This window comes from Arvicola amphibius, chromosome 3 (assembly GCF_903992535.2).
Source record: "Arvicola amphibius chromosome 3, mArvAmp1.2, whole genome shotgun sequence".
NCBI classification, from domain to species: domain Eukaryota; kingdom Metazoa; phylum Chordata; class Mammalia; order Rodentia; family Cricetidae; genus Arvicola; species Arvicola amphibius.
The window spans coordinates 186,701,019-186,726,449 of NC_052049.1; the positions used below are offsets into that span (position 1 = coordinate 186,701,019).

The 25,431-nt window shown below is 50.3% G+C and overlaps 1 protein-coding gene across 1 annotated transcript in view; it reads right to left on the reverse strand.

Annotated features, from left to right (window-relative positions):
* The window catches only part of Ulk4 (unc-51 like kinase 4), a 275,070-nt gene that overhangs the window by 232,736 nt on the left and 16,903 nt on the right, over positions 1–25,431 (reverse strand). The window contains exons 13-17 of the mRNA XM_038324151.1: positions 23,654–23,714; positions 21,446–21,627; positions 20,327–20,373; positions 17,044–17,122; positions 2,774–2,881 (exon numbers count right to left, since the gene is read on the reverse strand). Coding sequence (XP_038180079.1) covers positions 2,774–2,881; positions 17,044–17,122; positions 20,327–20,373; positions 21,446–21,627; positions 23,654–23,714 — 477 coding nt within the window. The remainder of the gene's footprint in view (positions 1–2,773; positions 2,882–17,043; positions 17,123–20,326; positions 20,374–21,445; positions 21,628–23,653; positions 23,715–25,431) is intronic.

Here is a 25,431-nt window from a genome sequence, read left to right on the forward strand (position 1 = left end):
TGCTTCTTATCTGGCATAGCATGCTGAGCAGCCCGTGTGCAGCCAGCTGTGTCCCCAGCTCACCCAGCAGCACCCATTATCTGGAGTGAGGTGAAGATGCAGCACACGCAACTGCAACCAGAGTGATCACGGTAAAAACCCAGGCTCCGGCAGCCTCAAGAGACAAGACCGGGCCACTCACCCTGGACGACCCTTAGACGAGGAGCAGAGAAAAGCAGAGGGCTGGGAGGGTAAAGACAGAGGGGACCCCAGTGCATCTGCCCCCTGCCCTCACTCCTCCTTCCACAGCCCCATCCCCAGCCACTGGGATCACCCTGTCAAAAGCCTGAAATGCCTTCCTTTCTGGCCATACTTTTGCCCTTACTGGGAAGCCCAGGGTGCAGGCAGATGATTATTGCTTTCTCCAGGTCTAGGCTCAAGCAGCAGGGTTCCTGCTTGAGGAGATGCCACAGGTCAGAGTCCATGAGCAAAGTATGATCAGCACCCTATGGCACCTGGACCCCACTCTCTGGCTTTTCCACTTCTCTGACCGTCTCTATTTCTGTGTCTAACCTGTGACCCTCCTGCCACTTGGTGCAGTGTCCCCTCCTTAGGGAGACCTGTGAGATAGAAATAACCATGTCCACTCTGCACATGCCACACACACTGGGAAGCACGGCTCTACATGATGCCCAGTGTCCTGAGGGACAGCCCCCACTCCCACACACACGCTGGGAAGCTTCCCAGTGTCCTGAGGGACAGACCCCACTCCCACACACACGCTGGGAAGCACGGCTCTACACGATGCCCAATGTCCTGAGGGACAGACCCCACTAACACCTCCGTCCACTTTGGCTCAGGGCTTCATTCCCAGGCTGCCTTCTCCAGGCCCATGGGCAGCAGGTCCTCTATCACTCCTGGACACAATATGTCCCCCCTCCACTGTTCTCGTCCCCACCTCAGTAGGCTGACTGTCTCCCTCTGCAGACACCCTCAGCTACACAGTGTGCTCCAGGCCCCTGGGCTCCAGGAGGCGCCACCTCCTTCTCCATCACCTCAGATGACCACCGTCTACTGGCTTATCAGTCTCCTCAGCCCACTCCACCTAATTCTGCACCCCACTCCAGGTAAGGATACACAGACAGACAGTGTGGTCACCAGCCATTCTGCGGTGTATGTCGTGTGTGGTGTGTGTCTATGTTCACATACATACAGGCGTGACAGCCAGAGGTTGATGTCGGCCATCTTTCCTGAGTCTGCGGCTTCTACGTTGAGGCAGCATCTCTCACTTGGGCCCAGAGTCCACCGATCCAGCTAGCCTCGTGAGCCAGCTTGCTCTGGGAACCCCGACGCCCACCACACCCAGCTGGCACTTGAGTGGCTTCTGATCTAAGCCATTTCTCCATCTCCCCAGACCCAAGTTCCCAGGGGCTTTCATGTCACCACCCAGTGGGTTCTCTTCAGTCCTCTTAGACCTTCGATGCCCTCAGCCCCAGCAAGGCTCCCTCTGCTCAGAGACCCTGCTGCTCCTCCCTGGCTCATTCTCATGGAACCTGAGAATCCTCACCTTCTATCTATTCCCTTCATTTTTTTTTTGTTTTGTTTTTTTTGTTTTGTTTTTTCAAGACAGGGTTTCTCTGCAGCTTTTTTAGAGCCTGTCCTGGACCTAGCTCTTGTAGACCAGGCTGGCCTCGAACTCACAGAGATCCGCCTGCCTCTGCCTCCCGAGTGCTGGGATTAAAGGCATGCGCCACCACCGCCCGGCTCTCTATTCCCTTCATTTAAACCAGAGTGGAGCGAAGAGGCCACCTTAACACCTCAGGAGCTCTCCGTGCTCTCGGGGTGAGGCATCGGTCTGGGCCATGGCTGTCTTCTATCCCCCCCATCTCTGCAGCCTGCTCAGCCCTCCCTGCCCACCCCAGGGCCTGCACACAATGCATATATTTCTTTACTCATTTGTGTACTCATTTACTGATTCATCTGTGGTCCTGGGGACTGATACCAGGGTCCACACGTGCTGGGTTCTATCCCCAACCCTCAAGAGGACACTTAACTAACATGTACTTAGACCTGAGACTTCTAAACGGACATGCAACCACAACAAGACAGAGCTGAAGAAAGAACGAGACAGAAACATATTCTAAAGGAAATAAAAACATCAGGGTAGAGATGGGGGTTACAAAGAAAGTCGAGGAGGGGAAGAGGCTGGAGAGGGTGCAGGCCACTCGGGAGCCAGAGAAATACAGGTGTTATGGGAGAAAGTGCATACACAGGTACACGGGCACAGCAGGGCAAGGCGGGCTAGAGACAGGAAAGTTGGGGAAACAAAACTTTAAAAAATACAGCAAGAAACCTGTCCAAACATATATAGCTCACAGTGTGAGATATGACAGCTCACAATCATCTAAAGCTCACAAGTGTGAGATGTGACGGCTCACAATCATCTAAAGCTCACACATGTGCCATGCGACCACTGACTTCAGTTGCACTTCCCCATCCTGCCGTGGAAAGTTCCCATAGTCATGCGCACATCTGCACGGAGCAGCCTCATTTAAACGGGGGTTTTCTCACTGTGGGAAAGCAACACTGTTTCCTCCCAAAGGACTCAAGAACACTAACAACCTTAGTCCCCTTGTTCTAAAATACCCTGAGACTCTCCTAAGCTAAAGAGGGAGGAGGGAGAAGGAACAGCAGGGACAGGAGAGGACACCAGGATCACAGGAGATCCCTTCCCCAGAAGTGAACAGTATCTATAGGAGGGTAACAGGGGCCAGAGTTCACCGGGCAGCCTTACCTGGGTGGCAACGAGGTAGATGAGCTGCCCGAGCGTGGGCAGGAGGCACTGCTTCAGCTTGCTGCTCCTGAAATTCTCCCGGATTAATTCTGTTAAGAGTGTGATCGCCTGTAACGGGAACGGGGTGTCACTTCAGGGTGCCTCACGGGGCTCCCCCTGCATTGTGGGAACACGGGCTAACACAGCACCTTTAAACAGCTACACCAAAGTATAACTGAGAAGCAATAAACTGTAAGTTCTTATTTTCTTTTTAGCAGTGTGGGTGCACCCGCCACAGCACATGAGGAAGAGAGACGTGCTCAGGAGCTGGTTCTCTCCCTCCGCTGCGGGTTCATCTTGGTGGCCAGCTCCCTTGCCCACTGGGCCATCTTGCCAGCCCTGTAAAGCCCGCAGTGAGACACATCTGGACAGTGTCACATCTGTGACCGAGACACCCTCAGTACCAGTGTTTCTTCTGTCCCGTGAGTAATCCCAGACAAGAGTCTTCTCTTGGCCACAGGTCTGTAGTCATGTGGCTGTATTCTGTGCATCTATTCCTGGCCTCTGGGATCCTGCATTTGATATTTGACCATGCTGTTGTACATATCTATAGCGCATTTTCTCTGCTCACACGGATGTGCCACAATGCATGTTTCATATCTGAAGTGCTTGTAGAAGGGAATCACGTGGTTGAGGTGTTTGTCCCAGTGTGAAGTCATTCCTCCGCCTTCTTTCTCGTCTTCACTGATGGCCACTTTCAATCCTCTGAAACTGTCAGTGCCCAGAACTGGTCACTCACAAACTAGCCTGAAGGATGGCGAAAGTAGGTGATTCTAAGGAGAAAGCTGAGGAGGGAATAAGGAAGCCTGGAGTGTAGGGAGGAAAGCAAGAGAAAGTGGGCAAGCGCAGGCGCAAAGTGGACAGCTTCCCTTCCATTATGTCTTCTCAATTATGTGTGGTGGCTAAGGCAAAAATATAAAACTACATTTAGACAATTATATAAAAATAAAGCATTTGAAAGGGGGAAATTTTCTAGACCACCCTTGAACTAGTAAAATGATGACGCTAATGGACTCTGATAAGTTGGTATAAAAACCTAGGAGCAACTATTAAACAAAATCTATGCAAGAGAAGAATTCAGTAACACCACATGAAAAAAGGTCAAAAGGGAACCTCATGTTCAGCAAACTCCAAGGTAGTAAAAAAAAAAAAGGGAACTTAAGGCAAATGGCAAACAAAAGTCAATTGTCACACACACGCACAAATAATGATTACATTAAATATAAGTGACATAAACACAGCAATTAAAAGACAGAGACTGGAAGAGGAGAATTAAAACAAAGCAGGACCCAACTTTAAGCTGCCTACAAGAAACTCACAAAGAAGTTTAGTAAAACTGGTAGATGGACTGTAAAGGACGGGAAAAGCTGTAACAGCAGCAGCAAATGGAAATCAATGACAGCTGTACTGATAGCAGAGATGTCTGAGCAAACCAAAACTGATCAGAGGCCAATGAAACTTTGCATGACAGTGAACAAGCCGATTCAGCAAAAATATATGTACACACATATACATATATACATACATCATATACACAAAGTGCTTACACACATACCTATACACATATATACATAAATGTATCATCCATAGATTACATATGCACATACATATAGTCTATACAGGCATATGTGCACATATGTATTCATATATACATAATAAATATAGGTGTGCATGCACATATATTTTGATATACATAGACACCTATGTGCATATATATACATGAATAGATCATGCACTAGACATGTATGCACATAAATGTTCATATATGCATGTGTGTATATGTGCATATATCATGTGTGGACATGTATACATATGCATGTTCACATATACATATACTTATATATCATATACACTGACACATATGCATGTTCACACATACATATGCATGCATCATGAATACACATATGTTTAAATAGATACATGTATGCATGTGCATAGATACATGCGTATATTACATAGACATGTATATTCATATATATTTACATATGTGTACATGTATACATAATATGCACATGCACATGCACCAATCCTAAATGTGAATTCCTAGCTATTAACCTGCAAACAGTGTAAAGCAAACCCCAGAAAATCCACACTCACAGTCCTGTACTTCAAGGCCCACTCCTCTAGCACAGAAGAACCTTTGATGTGAGATTCCCAAACATGGATGGACTGGAGTGAACACAAGGAAATCTCACTACAGAGAGAGAGCTGGTGGTCATGGCCAGACAGAAAGGCAGCCACAAACAGCACCCAAGAGTGGGTCCAACCAATGGGACAAACCCACAGGGAGACTCAGTGTCACAGGCAGCCTGGGAAACTGGACAGCCACCCAGAAAATCACGAGGGAACCTCAACCTCAGCCAACACCGTGCATTAAACACAAAGCACAAGCTGTCTAGAGCGTGACCATGGGGGACGTTCACTGTCAAAGGCACGGAGACACTGCACCAAAGAGGATGAACGGCCAGCAAATTCACTACCACAGAAAGCAGGGAGATGCAAACTAACCCACAAATGAGACACTGCTGCATGCCTATCAGAACAGCTAAACTACAACATCCCAGAGGGAGAGTCAGAACCAACTGGGGTAGTGAGAAGACACATCACCCACACCTAGACAGCAGGGTGTGAACTGGGGAGAAGTTACATCACCCACACCTTGATAGTGGGGTGTGAATAGTATAGCCATGATGTAAACCATCTTGGTGTCTTTAAAAGTCAGGAGTGTGGGCTGCAGCACACATGCACAGGTGGAAACAGGACTGTGGTGAGTTTAACGCCAGTCCATGCTGTATGTAAAACTCCACATCAAAAGCCAAAGTCTGAGGGTGCAGCACAGTGGCAGGCCCTCTGCCTGGCATGCAGAGGTGACGGGTGCAGTCCCTAGCACTGCAGAAAATAAATGAATGAATGAATGAATGAATGAATCGACAACTGAAAAGGAAAATTAAAACCTGGCAATTGTTTGCCCTGGACATTTACTCTAGAGACAGGATTTGAAAAAAAAAAAAAAGCCTGTTTCCAGCTATTCTGGTCATGATTCTCAAGACTGGAAAGGACCCAGATGTCTGTCAAAGCGCTAATGGTGACATACAGTGTGGCACAATTGTGCCATGGAAGCTGCTTCAAAAAACTAAACAGGGAGCCAACTACTGATGCACAAACATGCAGACAGCACAGGAAACTACACTGCAGAGGAAAGCCAAAGACTGCACTGTTCGCTCTCTGAGCAGCACTCCCAAAGGGGCTAAACAGAGACGGGGAAGACAGACAAGGTCGTAAGGATCTAGAGGGCCCTGGAAACACCGAGGCTGCTTTCCTGAGCACAGCCCAAGGTGCTACCACTGGGGGATGCCTCTGGGAGGGTGCCTAGCATCTGTGGAATTTCTATAGCTGCAGGAAAAATAGGCTCACTGTAAAAAAAAAAAAAAATCAGACATCTTACACGCAGATCTCAGGCTGGGTTTTCTGTTTTCAGTGCTAGCTGCTGGGATTCGCAGCATCTCTCGGTTCTATAACCCACTGGTGTTTGCAGAGGTGAGCGCCCCAGGAATTGAGACCATTTTAATGCTGCACGCCCTTAAAGCCATAAGCCCAAGGGACTATAGTCAGAGTCTCATAAACACACAAAGGGGAGTTACACCAGTGACCCCACATCCCACCTACAGAGTTAATGTGAGTGGCATTTAACAGATCTCTGCAATAGCATGATATTGGCTTCCCATTTATCTTTATATTTTAAATAAATATTAATATTGAAAAGAAAGGAAGGGGGGCTGGAGAGGTAACTCAGTGGTTAAAAGCACTGGCTGGCAGCTCTTCCAGAGGACAGAGGTTTACATCCCAGCACCCACATGGTGGCTCACAACTGTCTTAGTCCATCTCCAGGGGGATCTGTCTTCCTCTTGTGGCCTCCTCAGGCACTGCACACACATGGTGCACATGCACATTTACAGACAAATGCCATTCACATAAAATGCGGTGAGCAGGTATCAGCATCTCCGGCCCAGGGAAGTGAGTTTACCTCAGAGTGGCTATTGGTGGCCCCACATCCTGACTCGATCCCTCTTGTCTGCCTTCTTCCTGGAAATCAGAGCGCCTAAACCTCCCCCATCCTCAGAAAGAGATGAGAAGAGACCCTTTCTCTGTCATGTGGGTCCTAAATCCTCTCCTCAGAGCCACTGCCATACCGTGTCTTTAACTGCTGGGGCTTGACCTCTCCTCTGACCTCCTATGGCTGTCTATGGCACTGATAACCTTCTTATTCCCCAACAACCCATTTCAGTGCCTCTCCTGAACCCACATGGAAGACCTTTCAATGCATACGCACAATAACATAAACACAAAAGCACTTTGTCAAACTGTGTCGTGCTGAACCTCACCATGCAGATGAAGAGATTGGTGAGTGATAACAAAATTCCTTTGCCCACTTCTGATAGATGGCAAGAAAAATATTCTAAATGTCCTCCTGCTGGGATTAGTTTATATTAGAGAAACATGATATACGCACAACTGAGCTGGCATAAAAGGAAGGAAGAGAGGGGAGGCGGAAGGGAGGGAGAGAGGAAGAGAGGGAGAGAGAGAGAGAGAGAGAGAGAGAGAGAGAGAGAGAGAGAGAGAGAGAGAGAGAGAGAGAGAGAGAGAGAGAGAGAGAGAGAGAAAGAGGAAAAAAGTTCAAAGACCAAAATGAAGCAGGAAAAAAAGGTGAGAGGAAATAAGAAACTTGGCCGGCACACAGGCAGCTTTAATTCGGGAGAGCAGGTGGTGATTCTTGGTGACTTTGAAATGACTTTTGAAAAGGAACAAGAGACAAACCCCAGGCTTTGCCCTTAGTGTGCTATCACACAGACCATGAACATCAAGATGAGACCCCAAGGCTGTATGAATAAGAGATAGGTCAGTCTGCAAGAGAGAGCCAGAAACAGGACTCTGGTGCTAAAGGAAGCAGTTAAGAGAAACGTTTCCCCAGAGACACCAACCGAGCAGGAGTCACCGATCAGGCAGCACCGAGCAGGCGTCACCGAGCAGGCGTCAACAGCAGCTGCACCTCACACTTAGAACCTCCTTCCACCCCAGGGACTTGGCCACAAAGGGTCAGCTAGGCTGGACACCTCAAACATGACCTCAGGCTCCAGGAGTCAGAGTGTTTGGATCCTCAGAGGCCCCCACAGCCTAGAGTGCACATTGCAGCCAGCTGTGTCCAGTGACACCAGGCAAGGTGGGGGGGGGGGGCGTGCGGGGCACTGAGCCAGGGCTCGTTCTGCCCACACAGTGGGATTATGAGCTTTCAGATCTGCAGGTGCCTGCATCTACCACCAGGGGAGCCCTGAGTGGTCTGGGAACTCCCTTAACAGACTTGTGCTGGGCACCCCAAACGCTACCGTGCCTCCAGGGTGGAGGGACACTGGCCTGAAAGCTGAGGCAGCCTGGAATTCTAGGATGTTCCAGAGTGCGGTCTTCCCTTTCACTCTCTGAGCCACCCAAGCCATGGTGCGGGGGACACCAACCTCTGAGGAGCTCAGCTTTCCAGGCCAGAGATGAAGTGGGGGATGCTGACAAGGACCTTCTGTGTCAGGTCCCCTGCTGTGCCCATGCAGAAGGACCCCGATCATCACCACCAATCCATTTCACATGTTGATGACACTCTGCTAACTGGACCTGGCAGGCAGGACCCTGGGTCACATGACAGATGGTAAGAGACAGACCTTGAAAGGCTCACGGTGCATGGCACTGGCAGTGACCTCAAGAGACCCACATGGAACACAAGGGAGTTTTCCTTCCAAAAAAGGGAGGGGGTTGGAAAGGTGGCTCAGTGGCCACAAACACGGCTGCTCTCACAGAGGACCTAGGCTTGGTTCTCGGCACCCACACCACATGGCTCACAGATGCCTGTAACCCCAGTCCCATGGGATCCGATGCCCTCGTTGGCCTGTGTAGGCAACTACATGCAGGTGGTGCACACGCAAACAGGGAGGTATATGCAGATATGAGAATAAATAACACAAAATACATTCAGCTGGGTGGTGGTGGCACACACCCTTAATCCTAGTCCCCACTGGGACAGAGACACGTGAATCTCTGTGAGTCCAAGGACAATCTGGTCACAAAGAAACCCTGTCTTGAAAACCCAAATAATAAATAGACAGACAGACAGACATATATTAAAAGATAAGTTATAATACTGCAGACTGCCCTCCACAATAAGGTGGTCCAACACTGGGTGAGGCACTCTGGTTGTTGGAGCCCCCCCCCCCACCCTCTTGCTGATCATTGGTGAGCCTGTCTTTTGAGGAGCATGGCAGCAGTCCCTATCATGTGCCACGCTACTAGAAACTACTTCTGACAACGGAGATGCTGTACACGACCTGAGCAAAGTTCTAGCTGCCCAAGCCAGCCTGGGCCTTGTCACTTTTCCTGCCACAGCCCTACTCCATCTGGAAGTCAGCGGCCAGCCACACAACTCCGGAATAAGCTGGAACACAATCACCTGCTGTGCCCTGGCTGGTACTGTAACAAGGGGCAGGGTACAGCAGCGACCTTTGTACACCTGGATTGATGGGAGGGTCCAGGACACAGCTTGCAAGCCAAGGGCATGGGAACTGGGTTGATCCATGAACCAACTACAAACACTGCTTTTTAAGAATAATGTATCTACCAAGCCGACCAGGGTTCCTCACTACCTGGGGCTCTCACAGGATTGCTGCTATTGCGTGCCCGGCTGCCTCCCCCACAGAAGGAATGGAGCTGCTCACAGGGACATTTGCACAGTATGGCAGCATCCATGCATTTCAAAAGGCTGCATCACTGCCACCCCCCCCCCCACAAAGGGGGCTCAGAAAAACAGTGGAGAAAGGAATCCCTGAGAACCACACCCTTGGGATTAGACAGAAGAGGACTGCGGGAAAGAGCCGCGCCAGCTCTGGCGGCTGGCGGCCAGTGGGTCAGAAGCTTGGAGCAAACCTGCATTTTTATATCTTTAAACAGACGAACGATAAACAGAAGCAGTATGGAAACCACGGTGCTCCACATGAGTGACCACCAGAGGGCGGACACAGTCAGCTGCAAGAGCTGACCTTCATCTGAGCCGGTCCCTTCAGGAACATCTGGCTCTCTGGTTTCTCCCTTCCCAGCTCCTGGGACCCACAGAAAGGGAAGGGTAGCATCCGCCTGTGCCTGCGTCCACACTTTCTTGCGAGCCACACAAGGAACACTCGTCCCGTGCACTTCGCCTAAGTGATAACAATGCTCCTTTGTTTTGAGTGACAGCTCTTTCAGGACTCCCCAGACCTTAGTTCTGTCACTTCTAATTAAGTCAGGCAGACAGGGCCACTGCGATGGCTCAGTGGCCACCAAGGCTGATGGGCTGAGTTCCATCTCCAGGACTCAGGTGGCAGAGAGAGCCAACTTTTCCTCCGACCTCTACACTGTGATCCCACACAGATACACAAAGAATTTTTTTAATTTAAGAAAATGTTGGACCAGGCATTGGTGGCAGCGCGTGCCTTTATATCCCAGCACTCGGGAGGCAGAGGCAGGCAGATCTCTGTGAGTTCGAGGCCAGCCTGGTCTACAAGAGCTAGTTCCAGGACAGGCTCCAAAGCTACAGAGAAACCCTGTCTCAAAAAACAAACAAAAACAAAAACAGAAAGAAAGAGAGAAAGAAAGAAAGAAAGAAAGAAAGAAAGAAAGAAAGAAAGAAAGAAAGAAAGAAAGAAAGAAAGAAAAGGAAACAAGGCTAATGTACCCAGGTGCCAAGTCCCCATAGCAGAGCTGGCCTCTGATCTCCCCTCCTGACCACACGTGGACCCTGGCACCCTCCGTGGAAGCAGTAGTGGCAGTAGTGTGGAAATGGCTGGCAATCTGCCACCCAGCATGGAGCCGTTTTCACGGCAACATCATCTGCTTTCCACCAGGACAGGACCCTGTGCCAGGACTCTGGCTACTCCTGCCTGGGGCCTAAGGAGAATGGCGGGAAATCCACTTCCTCCTCCAGATTCCAGGCTGCCACACCGTGTGGTCACCCCACAGAGGCATACTGTTGTTACATTTATTTACTCTATACTGGGGTGCATCTGCCTCGGCTTACATGTGGAGATCAGAGGACAACTTTCAGGGATCGGGCCTCTCCTCCCACCACACAGGATCTGGGGACTGAACTCAGGTCGTCAGGCTTGGCTGCAAGCACCTCTGCCTGCTAAGCCATCTTGGCTGCCCCAGTGATACTTGTGGGAGAAGCACACACAGTCACTACAGAAATGTTTCTGGTGGAGCTGAATTAAGTGTCACGCTATGGAAACTGGCTCTGCCGGATGCGACAACAACGTAAACATCACAGCACAAAGACCCTCTCACCCGCGCTGCAGCTGTGAGTCTGCAGGGTGGCGGGCAGGACTTGCTATCGTACTCCACAAGGCTGTTTGCAGCAGACAGACAAGTGTTCAGAGTGGAGAAAGAAGTGTGTGCGGAGAGCTTGGCCCTGAAAGAGACACCTGTCACGCGCACGCACGCACACATGCACGCACACACAGACACGCACAGCTCACTAAGCATGGTGGAAGACGAATGGAGAGGGGTAAGGGACAGAGGTCAGGAGAAACTGAGCAAGCAGTGTGTCCTGGACGCAGTAGGACAGCTGCTCTCATGGACTCCCAGAAGGTGCAGTCACCTGCAAGGCTGGCATTGTGGCGCAGGGTGAGAAGGGGGTCCATGGACAACCCATGGCTTTGGGAGCAGAAGAGTCACTTTTCATTACGGGTGTAGTCCCTGTAGGCCAACCACACTCCAGTGGATGATCTCACACCCATTAGTACACAGACAGCCCAGAGAGGGGTAGGGAGAGAAAGACAGACAGACAGAGACGGGAGGGGGGATGCGGGGGGAGGGGGGACAAAGCTGAGGTAGGAAGCTAGGAATGGGGTTGAGTGTAATCAAAACACACTGTACGACATTCTCAAAGAATTAATGAAATATGTTATTGTCTGTTTCATGCTTTTTTGCTTTCAATAACTTTGTGTCCTGCCCCAACCAGCTCATTGAAGTATAATTAACTAATTGAACACATTTTCAACAGAAAACAAACAAAAGCTTGTTTACCAGAAAAATCCAAGGGCGAGTTCACAGAAATTAGCCACATCAGGGGCTGTAAATGATGACATCCAAGCTCTGACTGCAAGCCAGGCCCAGCCTAGTCACCTCCAGGTCACATTTTATCTTGAGCTTCCAAATGTCTTTTCTTGGTTTGCTGGGAAGGAGGTTGTTTGGAAGATTTATATAACTACATTGCCATAAATAGAAAAACACACTTTTATAATTAGAATATTTACAATAACAAATGCTGCAACGAAAAACTGTAGAGGAAACCAGGTTCTAGTGTCGATAGGAAATGCAGGTGTCCCCAAAGGTGTGGAGCACACCACTCCAGCCCCAGAGGGGTTTCAGACAGAGAATTAAGCGAAGCCCAGGGACCCAAGCACAGCCTGGGAGAGTGGCTCGGCTCTTCAGCACACCTGTGGCTCTCGCAGGGCCTCAGGTGTGTTCCCAGCTTCGGGAGATCCAGAGCCCTCTTCCAGCCTCCAGGATATGTGTCTGTACTCACACAGAGACACACAAATATGCATAAATAAAAATGAAGTCATATGAACTGTAGCTATGAGTAAAATGATATTATTTTCTTTAAAAATGCCTCAGAAAGAAAGCGAGTGAGAAGCAGAAAGGAAAAAGGAGAAAGAAGCGGGGAGACGGGGGACCAGAGGATGGCCGAGCGCTGAAAGGCGCTGAGAGCTGCCTCAGTTTACCGCACACTGTACTTTTATGTTTTGAAATTTTCCAGAGTAAGAAAACGTCCGTGAAAGGGTTAACCTGCGCCATCGGTTCTCGGGCTTGCAGTCATATGTTCAGCATCCTAAAGCATCTACTGCCTTCCAGAGACCACACACACACGGACCACACATGAGGGCTCATCCTGAGAGCTCTTACACAGGAACAGCAGGGGCTCCAGACCCGCCAGCATGCTAAACAGCTCTACTCTTTGGAGGGAATTCAGTACAGAGCCACAGAAGAAGGCTTAGACTTGGCCAGCGCCCGTCTGAAGAGTGACGAGGTCGGAGGAAGCCTAGCGGGTCAGAGTGAGTTTCACACAGACCGGACCTCAGGAGTTCTGAACCCGAGGCCCACCAGGCAGCCAAGTCTGCCTGGGATTACGCTGGTCTTGGTAACTCTCAAACGGAACTGATCAACACAACTGCCAGATTCTGAGCGGAAATTTCTAAAGACTGTAAGATGTAACCAGTACCTGTGCCTGCTAATCCCCCAGAGCAGAGACTCCAGATTAAAGACAAACGGCCACCAAGCGTGCTACATTTTCCCCAGTGCTTGGCTGCCCCCTGGCGGCTTCTGAGATTGATACAGCCAACTACTTACAAAAGTATCTTAAAGTTCATGAAAGAAAAAATTATAAATGTAGAATACAGCCGGGTGTGGTGTACACACCTTTAATCCCAGCACTTGGGAGGCAGAGGCAGGCGGATCTCTGTGAGTTCAAGGCCAAACTGGTCTACAGAGCAAGTTCCAGGACACCCAGGGCTGTTACACAGAGAAACCCTGTCTGGAGAAAAACAACAACAACAACACACACACACACACACACACACCACTACCGGAAACGTGTCCCTACAGCTATTTCAATACACTGTGTAAATTCCCCATTTTCAACAAAATCTACTTCACTATATGTGTTTCCTTCAAAATCATCCACCCAACAGCTAAGCATACACAGTTTCTTTCTGTGGAATCCGGGGCCGTAGCCCGACAGCCAAGCCTGTCTCTCCCTAGGGATGGCCGACTAGCAGAACACAGATTCTCATCTTGCAGTGCCACACCAGGTCAGGGCCCCTGAGCTTAGTAACCAGCTGGCAGCCGGCACCTGATGTCCCCAGGCTGTGGCGTTGTCTCTGACAGCTGAGGACAGCTGTGTCCCAGTGACCAGGTACGGAAAGAGTGCTTCCTTACCTGATAACACATTTGGAACTGAATACAGTATTTTCAATTTCTGCCAGATAGAATATCCTATTAAAGTTGTGAAATCTGGGAGCTGGGGAGAAGGCTCAGTCAGGGTGTGGACCTGAGTCCAGACCCTAGTACTGGGGTATGAAGGCAGGCGTGGGTATGCATCCCCAAGCTCATGGCCAGCCGGTCCAGACCGTCAGTGAGACCCCAGTCTGCAGGGACAGGTGGAGGCGTGACAGTGGCAGACACCTGACATCAGCCTCTGGCCTTTGTGTGCATGTGTGCACCTAGACGTTCACGGACAGACACACACACTACACACAAAAGTGAAATAACTCACGGCTGAGGTTGTGAAGTAGGAAGTGAGAAAGAAACAAGAGGGTGTTTTCCAAGCCCCTGCATCTCAGCCAATAAAACACGAGCAGGCAGCGGGGATGGGGGACTGCAAGGGACAGAGACAGAACCTTGCGGAAGTGGCCTGAGACAGCCTGGCCACAGCATGACCCAGGAAATGATGGCCACGGGCTCTCCATGGGCAACAGCAAAAGCAAGCATGGGGAGGACCAGCCATAGGTGTGGAGGCAAGAGAGAGGCGACCCCATCGCTAGGGTGACTGGAAGGTCCCAGGTGACTCCATGGGATTCCTTCAGTGGGGACCATCTGTCAGCCAATGACACAGGGAGTCCTTGGCACGAGATTCCATGGGAATAGAGGAAGTTTCTCAGCTTCAGGGCTGACCTCTGCCCGGCTTCCTCCAGTCATGCCATGAGGCAGCCCTTGTCTTCAGATTCCTTCTCTGACATTTAAAAGGGAAACGGGAATATGAGGGAGACCTGGCTCTGGCTGAAGAGGTGAGTGTCCCCACCCTCCCTCATGGCTCTATGTGTGTCCCTGCTGAAGCCATGTTCTCGTCAAGGAGGACAACCTTCCCCATAGAAGAGGACCGGGATTTGGGCGAGCATGTGAACAGCTGAGTTTCCTGATGGAACCCTAAAACAAGATCTCCAGGGAAGCCAGCCCTGTGGACAAGAGCAGCCACTCACGACACCTCTCAATATCCCCAGATGGGTCACTTCGTGGTATGTCCCATTCACGTCCATGAGCGCCAACCATGACTTTCGCTCCAGCCCAGAGCTGCAGTTCGTTATTGTTAGCGCTGCTGGTGCCTCATGGAGAGAGCATGTCACGCTCTGTCCACTCTATTAGACGTGGGGTTGATACAGGTAGCATACAAATACGCATCCCTCCACACGTCACGCAGCACTGAGTCATGAGATAACAAACATGGCTCTGGGAGACACAGTGGGTTTTCCAGAATGGCCACGCCCATTTACATTCCCACCAGCAGCCTGGGAAAGTCACTGCTCCCAGTGCCTTCCAAAATTTATGTGGAGTTTGGAGTTTTGACAGGGAGACTATGTGACATGTCATTCTGGCTTCCGTTTGCAGGTCTATGATGATTCAGCATTGCGAATATTAAACACAGAATTCATAGTGCTAGCTTCTGCTGCTTTCAGATGCTATCACGGTGATTAGCAAATCTGTCAAGGGCATCAAAGAGTAAGGGAGAAGCAAGCGTGCGTGTGCATATGTCTGGGTGAGTGACAACTAGTCTGGTCACCTTAACTGGAGCTGGAAGCAGCTGGGGCAAGCCCCGGGCAGACCTGGAAGGGCTTTCTCGGTCAAGTCACCCATAGGAAAGCACATAACACCTTCCCAGAGAGCCCAGACCCAAGGAGGCCCTCAGAAAAGCACTGTGCTTTGCCTGCCTGCTCCACATCTTGCCGGTTCGTCTACCCTGTTGCTGCTGTCACCATCCTGAGCTGGCATCAGACTCCAGTTTCTTTGGCCTTCCAAAGAGGGCTGAAGACGGGTGTCTCTCCAGGAATCCTCCAGGCCCTCAGCACCAGACGAGGACTGCAGGGGCCTCCAGCCTTGTGCATAAGAAGCTGCCGGGCTCTTAGCTTCTCCAGAGCGTTGCCAGCCACTCCGAGGCAGCCCAGTTGGATACGTACAAGCCAGTCCAGCACCCTCCTCTCGGCTCTTACTCAGTCCGCCCGTCCTGGACACCCAGCTTCCCCAGTGGTGATGTGATGCAGTTCACCAAATGCCCCACCCTCTCACTGAACCTTCTCCAGCATTTTAGCCGGCGATTTCACCAGTCAGAAGCCACACCCAGAATTTCATGGTTCATGAGCCCCCTAGAATTCCCCTCTCTCATTTGTAATCAAATCCTGAGCCCCAGACAAACTCCACAACAAGTCTCTACAGTGTGGCCCTGGACAGCTCACTGGCTGTGCCGTCCACCAGTCCCCACAGCCAGTTTTACCCAAGCTCACATCCTGGTTCTTGAGCTTCTCCACTGCTGGCTGCTCACAGGAGCTGCTCATCCTGTGGGGCCCACTCATCCTTCACAGCCCTCAGCCTCTCACTGGGTGACCCACCCCTGCAGGAAGTCCTCCTGACTGAATGATCCCCCTGCAGCTTCAACATCATATCCCAGTTTCCACCCTACAAATGTTCCTCCAACCCCAAGTTCCAGTCTTTAGCCTTGAAGACCATAGTGATGTTCAGCTGCTTGACTTCAAGATCGCTGCCAATCGGCAGGAGAGACAGAAGGGAGCGTCAGCTCTCCCGAGCTGGTGTAGAGACAGTGGCAACGCTCTCCACATAGGTCTGGAGTCAGTGGTTTTTTTTTTTTCCTCTTTCAGTTGTTTGAGACAGGGTCTTGGCTGAGCTGGAGCTCCTATGTAGACCACGTCTGCCTCTACTAGGATTAAAATGTGCACCACCACACCTGCCAAAACCCTTCTAATACCAGCGCTCAGTGTGGGCCCTAGGGGAGATCCCCAGCACAACCCTGGTTCCAAATGTCCTCAGTACATAAGGGACCCTCAAATCCTGGGCTCACCTGTCAGAGAGCAGCTGTCCTGGGACAAGGGGAAATATTAAACTCGGGATGAAAACCCCGAAGAAACTGGCTTAAATGTGAGTGTGCTCTTAACCATCCCGCAGCCTCTGCGTCCAAACAGAGGCCAAGTTCTCCATGAGGCTGAACTGTGGGTTAGAGCCCAGGGCTGGGAGAACCCCAAGGTCTGTGTCTTACAGCAACCACAATTCCTCAGATTAAAATTAAACGAAGGCCGATGAAAGCTGCGTGCTATAAACTACAAAACCAAAAGCGATCTTCTCTGCCACACATAACATGTCATAATGAAAGACATCACCTCGATAACCGGCACATTTTCCTGAAGTTCTGTGGTGTGTAAGGCCAGCAAGCCAATCACGCGAGCAACCTTGGACCGTCTGGAGAGAGAGAGAAAACACAGGCTCTGTAGAGCAGTCAGGCATCAGCCACCACTGCTAGCCACCACGTGCGATGAGCTTTAGCTGCATGATGGGGAAGTGAGGCCCACAAGAGGGCTCGGTGGGTACTGGAGCTTGCTGCCAAGTCTGATGACCTGAGTTCAATCCTGGAACCCACATGGTAGGAGGAGAGAACCAGCTCCTGAAGGCTGACCTCTGACCTCCATGTGTGCACTGGAGCAAGCACATAACCACTCGGATACATGCATTGAGACAGCACAGGCCCACATTGCAGGGAAACTCCTTATCACACGCACAAGGAATGTGAGTGGCAGTGTCCAAGTTTAGATAGTTTGTGGCTTATAAAAAGTAGAGATGGAAAACCTTACCATTAGACCGTTATGAGCACTTTTCTGTTTTGCTTAATTTCCCCTTTATTTTTATTTTATATGTATTTATGTTTTGCCTTCATGTAGTGTATGTGTGTGTGCACCATGTGCATGCAGTGCCCATGAAGGCCAAAAGGGGGCCCCGATCCCCTGGGACTGGAGCTGCAGATGGTTTGACTCCCTAGTCCTCTGTGAGCGCTGCAGGCTCCTAGCCACAGTGCCACCCTCTGGCCTCTTTTCTTCTATTGTCATCAACACTGGTTTCAAGGAGGTGGCTTCTGGTGTCCCACAGGAAAGGACATCGATAAAGTACTAAGCAGCGGGATTTGAAAACAGTAATGTAGAAAAATCATGTTGATTAAAAAAAAATTCACTGGGGGAAAAGGCATGGACGTGGAGGGGACTTGTGGGGAAGGGGTGCAGTGGAAAGCAGGGGTACAAGAATCAAAGGGCACCGCATATGCATGAAACTGTGAAATAAACAAACTTTAAACCTCTGTCTCATGGAAACTAACATGGTGAAAGAGTTAAGATCCACTCTCATTGTTTCCTGGCTTCTTAGGAAAGGTTTTGCCTGGCTCACTCAAGGAAACAAGTCAGACTCAGATATGTGGCCAGGGAAGCCTGTGTCCACCTCCCACAGCACAGCCGGCCCTGATACGGGACAGCGTGTGTCCACCTCCCACAGCACAGCCGGCCCTGACACGGGACAGCGTGTGTCCACCTCCCACAGCACAGCCGGCCCTGACACGGGACAGCGTGTGTCCACCTCCCACAGCACAGCCGGCCCTGACACGGGACAGCGTGTGTCCACCTCCCACAGCAGAGCCGGCCCTGACACGGGACAGCGTGTGTCCATCTCCCACAGCACAGCCGGCCCTGAGATGGGACAGCGTGTGTCCACCTCCCACAGCAGAGCCGGCCCTGACATGGGACAGCGTGTGTCCACCTCCCACAGCAGAGCCGGCCCTGACACGGGACAGCGTGTGTCCACATCCCAGAGAAGAGCCGGTCCTGACACGGGACAGTGTGTGTCCACCTCCCAGAGCAGAGCCGGTCCTGACACTGGACAGTGTGTGTCCACCTCCCACAGCACAGCCGGCCCTGACACGGGACAGCGTGTATCCATCCCACAGCACAGCCGGCCCTGACACGGGGACAGCACGTGTCCACCTCCCACAGCACAGCCGGCCCTGATAGGCCTCAACTCTTGCTGGTTCTCTAAGATGAGATTTCATCACATGGCTCCCAGGATGCCTTTGAACCCCTGATTCTCCTGCCTCAGCTTCCTGAGGACTGCAGATGAACGCTGCCATGCCTGGACACTTCTGAGTGTCTTATACATCAAATGCCAAAAACTTTAAACCACAATCAAGTAAGTCCCAAGAAATCTCCTTGATGAGAGCTGACTAGACACAGACCCCTCAGGAATCTGCTGAGATGAAAGAAAGATTCATTTACCTGTGATAACTGTAAACCAAAAGGTTGGAAGTGGAGTAGAAACCCTTCTGACCCAGAGCGATGAAAAAGCCAGATGCAGTGGTGTGCACACCTGTACCCAGAACTATGGAGGGGCAGAGGCAGGAGGATAGAAAATGGTCTCAGGTTGTCAATAACATTAAAAACACGTGTGTTGTGGGGAGGAGACACATAAAGTCACAACACGCCTTACTAAGTTTGTGTTCCTCTATGTAAGACAAACTTGGGAAACTGAAAGCAGCACGTGAGAGAGTACAAGAATGCCCAGCGGAGGGAGGGCTGCCCACTGTCCACCCTCAGCTTCATCCAATCAAAACTCCTGTGGCTGGGCAAAGTGGTGCATACCTCTAACCCCAGCACTCAGGAAGACACACGCTAGGAGTTCAAGGCCAGCCTGTGATACATAGTAAGACCCTTTCTCAAAAAATTAAAAATTAAAACACACTTTTTTTAGCAAATGAAATTCTATTTAAATAGTAAAAAAGGTTTTTAAACAGTGCTTGGAAAGAACTGAACCACTTTCTGTTCAGCAGGGGGCGCTCCAGACTAAAAAAATGATATCCGCCTAACAGCAGCTGTTTCCATGGATGCAGAACGCTCTGCTGTTACCCAGCATCCCAGTTCCAAGGAGAACAGCGGCTGGGATACAAGAAAAATTTTTCTCCAAAGCCTTTTGCAAACTCTTGTGGTTGCCCACATATTTCACCAGCATGGAGGAGTAACCACATACTCTGCTGGCCACAGCAGCCACGTATTCGGTTCTGAGAGTCTCCAAGGTGCCAGTGACCAGCTAATCACAACACTCCCAATGTGGACCAGACTCAGAAGCAGCAGCTCGGTCTTCTGGCCTCACTCACTTGGCCAAGGATGTACTGAGTGGGTAACACAACCCCCATAGCGAGGCTCAGCAGGAACTGTGATCTGCCCATCTGCAGATCTGGGGCCCCCACCACACACTTCTGTACCCACATAAACTCCTCAGAACAGCCCATCATGTAATCAAGTCCCACCAGCAGGAGAGCCAGAGCCTGCAGCATCCATAGAGAGAGAGCACTCTGTAGGACAGTCCCCTTGGTTTCCATGACACTGTGGGGAAGCTCCTGCCCCGAGAAGGAAAGGGAGTGAGAGAGGCAGGGCCAGGAAAGTGATGGCCTATAACACAGAGTGTCCTACTCCGGATTGAGAAAACAAAGCAGCAGCCACTTCCACACCTCTCCTTGCTCATCTGTGAGTGACATGGGATTGCCTCAGGTTCCCTTAGGATGACCAGACTGTGCTCATGACAAGCAACTATAAAACCCCCAAGCATAGGTTTTAAAATAGGAATGTTACTTACATATCCCAGTTTGGAGCTATTCGCAAATGCTGGATTAACAACTGGAACTAGAATTGGAAAAAGAGAAACATCAAAATTTAGTTTTATTCAGCAGGGTATCCAAAGCAGTATCTGAATTAACAGGGAAACCTATACAGCTGAGATGGGAACCACCCTAGGGAGGCAATTACAGACAGACGACAGACATGCAAACGCAGCCAGGGTGCCAGCAAGAAACATAAACAAAAGCTAAGACCAGGACACCGGAGACAGGGCTCAGCAGTTGAAAAGCATGTTCTCTTGCAAAGAACCCATGTTCAATTCCCAGTATCCACACAGTGGCTCCTGACACGCTCTTCTGATCCAAGAGCACTGGTGTACATTCACACACACACACACACACACACACACACACACACACACACACACTTAAACATAACCCCCCAAAAAAAATCTTTAAAAAAAAAGAAGACCAAGATGTTTGATTTGTCCTATTACTTAATACCCCTAACATTTGGCTTCCCGCCCTCAACAGACACCGCAACCCTCATACTGACTTAGGAGCAAAATAAACTGAAACGCTTCAGTCCGACCTTGGGGACCCAATAGAAAGTGCCACCCGACCACTGTCATTCCTTCCAGATGACAGCCTGAGGAACTGTGCAAACCCCAGGGTTACCGATAACACCCTAAGGAGTACCCTCCCAGGAGAGCAGAGAGCGAGGACTCTGAGGCCTGACATCCTTCTATCCATGGGAAGCCCTGGCGTCTCTCCAGGGGACCCAGAACAGGAGCCCAGGCCACGTGCAAGACCGACTGGCTACAGAATGAACCCAAGGCAAGCACAGAACACTTAGACTGTAGCTCAGAATAGAAACTGGGACCAGGTGTGGTTCAGTGGTGGGGCACTCACCTCGCCTGCGTAAGGCCCTGGGTTTGATCCTCAGGACCACCACAGAAATAAATGAACTGCTTCAGTCCGTGGTTTATTGCTTTTATTGACCCATGCTGTGGTCAGGCTAAGGAACCGTCCTACTACTGAACCCTAGGCCCCAAGCTCTTTCACTAGTGCCCCTGAAACACAAAGGCCAACAGCAGGAGGCAGGTGGTCCCTGGGAGGCGTCACCCTGCAGCACCTACCAGTGGGGAGTGGAGCAGCCTGGTGGCCACCTCCCTGTGAGCAGCCACCACGCAAAGATAGCACAGGAGGCTCAGCTTGGCTCGCGCCGCCCCTGCGCTCTTCTCGCTGCAGTCGATCTGGGAGCACACCTGCTGCAGGAAGGCGTTCCAGTCCTGGTCCTTCAAGACCAGCAACTTATCCACTGCAGAACGGCAGAAGCAGAGGCAGAGCGTGGGATGTGGTAAGGGCTGGGCAGACGTTGTGTGAGACGCAGAAGAACCCAGAATGTCAGAGCACATGAGGACAGAACACTACACGACAGTATCGACCGGAAAGGCACCCACCCCCACCCCCACCCTGAGGAGACACTCCACACTTGACGGCCCTTCTCCACCCCGAGAGACTTCTTCTTTTTTTTTTTTTTTTTTGGTTTTTCGAGACAGGGTTTCCCTGTAGTTTCTAGAGCCTGTCCTGGAACTAGCTCTTGTAGACCAGGCTGGCCTCGAACTCAGAGATCTGCCTGCCTCTGCCTCCCGAGTGCTGGGATTAAAGTCGTGCGCCACCACCGCCTGAAGAGACTTCTTAACTTAACTGCTAAACTAACAATTGGGAGGCAGAGGCAGCAGATCTCTGTGAGTTCGATGCCAGCTTGGTCTACAAGAGTTAGTTCAAGGACAGGCTCAAAAACTACAGAGAAACCCTCTCTTGAAAAACCAAAAAAAAAAAAAAAAAGTAACAGTAATAATAACAATGTCTTTAGATGTGAGAGAGCTGGGGAGAAGGCTGCCTTGCAAGCGCAAGGCTATGGGTAATGATGCCAGAATCCACACACACACACAAAAAAAAAAAAAAAACAGCGCTTGTCACTCAGCAAGTGAAGACAGGAGGCTCCCTGGGGCCCACTGGCCGGCAGTCTTGCCTAATGGTGAGCTCCAGACCAATGAGGGACCTTGCCTCGAAAGAGGTGGCCAGCATGTCTAAGGATGACACTGGAGGTCATCCTTGGGCAACCACATCGTACTTGTGTATATGTAACCACACACACAGCATGTCCACACACATCTACACACACGTCTAGAAGCCTAACAGACTTACTGTTAAACATACACATACCCAGGTTAATAGAATGGCGAACACAACCTGGGAATCCAGTCTCTAGCTTCCCACACAAACCAAAGAAAAATACAGGATTAGCGTCTAAACGCACCAATTTTGGCTGAGCTTCATCTACAGACAGATTCATTTATAAAAATTACAAATGTGGGAGAGATGGCTCAGAGGTTAAGAACTCTGGCTGCTTCTCCAGAGGGACTGAGTTCAATTCCCAGCAGCCACGTGGTGGCTCACAACCATCTGTAATGGGATCTGGTACCCTCTTCTGGCCTGCAGACAGACACTGTATACATAATAAAAAAAATCTTTTTTAAAAACTACAAATGTTCTCTAGCTCTCAGGAGGACTGTGCCTCCCCAGGTTTTGCTGGCCACGCTATAATTCTGCTGTACATTCGTCCTTCAAAACAGCCCTCCGTGGGGCTCGCTCTTGGTTGGCATCCATGGAGCAGCCTGACCTGTACAAACTTTTAAGTTGGTTTCTTTAAGTCTGTGTCCATTTTGTTCATTGTGAATCTAGTCCCAATCACAGAGGGCACAGGTCACAGCGGAGAACTGGCCCAATAAAAAGATCAACCTGGGTACATCTAAATTTCTGAGGTTTCCTCCAGGTAAGACATTCATGGGCTGAAGGGAAACAAATATCAGCTTTTATCAGTCTCTACTCAGACACCATTCCCACTGGGTGTGGTAAGTCACGCCCCACAGGGGGTCAGCCACGCCCCCATAGGGACAGCAACGCTGCCCACAAGTGTCCCCCACCCAGTCCGGCTCTCTATTATCCTGATCCCTCAAACACAGTCCCCAGCTTGTCTGCTGGTGCTCACACAGCACCATGCAAGACAGACATCTCACTGGCAGAAGCCTCTCTCTCCACTTGCAGGAAAATGGGCCCAGTGCCCCAGGAGCCTCCCCACCACAAGGGGGCACTGGCCCAGAGGAAAGTCAACAGCTGGCAAAGAGACATTTGCGGCTGACTCCTGCTGTGCAGGAAGCACCCAAAGCCTGGACAAGACTGACAAGATCTTCTCCATGCTCACATTCCATTTGCTAGGTACGTAAAGTTCCCTTAGTCTGCTTACGAAGGCCAACGCTTTGAGAGCCTGAGGACCTTACCAGAATAAGCCGGTAGGTGCAAGATTTTTGGATCAAACTTGATTGCAGGTTGTTTCATTATCTATTAAAATAACGGGGAAAACGCTGTTGAGAAGCCTTTTAATTCAACAGTTGTCTCTGCAGCCACAGATCAACAAGGCCAAAAAGGAATGATAGGAAACTTAACTGGCATCAAAAGGATCCAGGCCAGGTGTGGGGCACAGCCAGTGTTCCCAGCCTGGGAAGGTAGAGGTAGGAGGGCTAAGATTTGCCTGGGATGCTCAGTGAGACCCTATCTCAAAGCACCAGCAACAAAAAAGAACTCAACAGTGGCACGTGAGGCTAACATCTTCAGTAAGACAGAGTCTCGCAGAGAGCTCTGCCCGCCAGCTTCCGGGCTCAACTGGCTAATCTGCTCTCACTAGAAATGAAGGCATCTGAAGAGTGTCTGCCAGGACCTGTCCTGAGGAGGTGCAAAGTCATTAAACACGTGACCCTGCTGTCAGCTGAAATTCTAAATGAGAAAACAAGACAAATGTCTGTTAAACAATAAAAGCCTTAATACTTAAGAATTCAAAACAAACAGGACAAAAAATATAGACAGATAGTTCATAGAAAGAAATTTCTTAAAAACAATAAAGAAACAAGTAGTTAGGCTGATGTAACATGAACAGGGTTAGTGGGAGGGGTGGAAATTGGACTGAGGTTTAGATGTGGCGTGGACAGGGTCAGGGGGAGCTGTGGAAGGTGGGCTGAAGTCTAGACGTGGCGTGGACAGGGTCGGGGGAGGGGTGGAAATCAGACTGAGGAGTGAACGACAGTCAGGACTTGGCTGTATTTGAGGAGGGAAGAGCCATTCCGGAAGATCTTAACACATAATAGTTTATCACATGCTTCGTTTGGGAAATGGTGTGGTGAAGAAACCCACGGCCGAGCCTTGGGAGCTGCCACGTCTACCTTCTGCGGCACTCGGTCGCCGCCGTCTCGAGCCCGCACGGACAGACAACACTCTTGACGAATGATAGCGTGAGGGTCCTGCTGCTGTAACTCATGTTATTCCGGCCACAAGAAATCCTCAGATACATTCTGACTAAAACCACTCCACAAAACACCAGACCATCACTCAGCAAAGTGTTAAGATCATGAAAACCTAAATGTCACCAGCCGTGACAGACAGGGACGACTGCAGGAGACCAGGAGGCTCAAGTGTGACAAAGGACATCAGAAACAGCAGATTAGTGGGAGCCTGGCAACCCAGGGCCTCAGGGGACTCAGGCAGGGCAGAGTCACGGCAAGCAAGGCCTCCTTGAACCCTGAATCTTCTCCCTGATTCTAAACCTTGTTTTTAAAATATAGCTTAAAATGTTTTAGACAAAAATAGTTTAAGGTTGAACAGTGGTGGGTTCCCAGTACTCTGGAGGCAGATGTGGGTGGATCTCTGAGTTTGAGGTCAGCCTGGTCTACAGAGCAAGTTCCAGGACAGCCAGAACTGTTACATAGAGAAACCCTGTCTGTGGGGGTGGGAGGGTGGGCTGTTAAAAACCTAATTCCTGCTTGCTGATGTTTCCCAGAAACCTTAAGTAAGAAAGTAAAGAAACTCATGCCATGGGATTCCAGGCTGCTCTAGAACACCTCATTACCCATCATGCCTAGCAAAATCTGGGCTCTCTGGCAGACTCTGAGTCACGGAAAGAGTCCATTCTGGGAGCTGGTCATATAAGACAGAGGCTGGCTATCAACACGTTCCCACATGAGAGGAGGGGAAATTGCCACAAATTAATGTGGAAAGACAGTTTCAA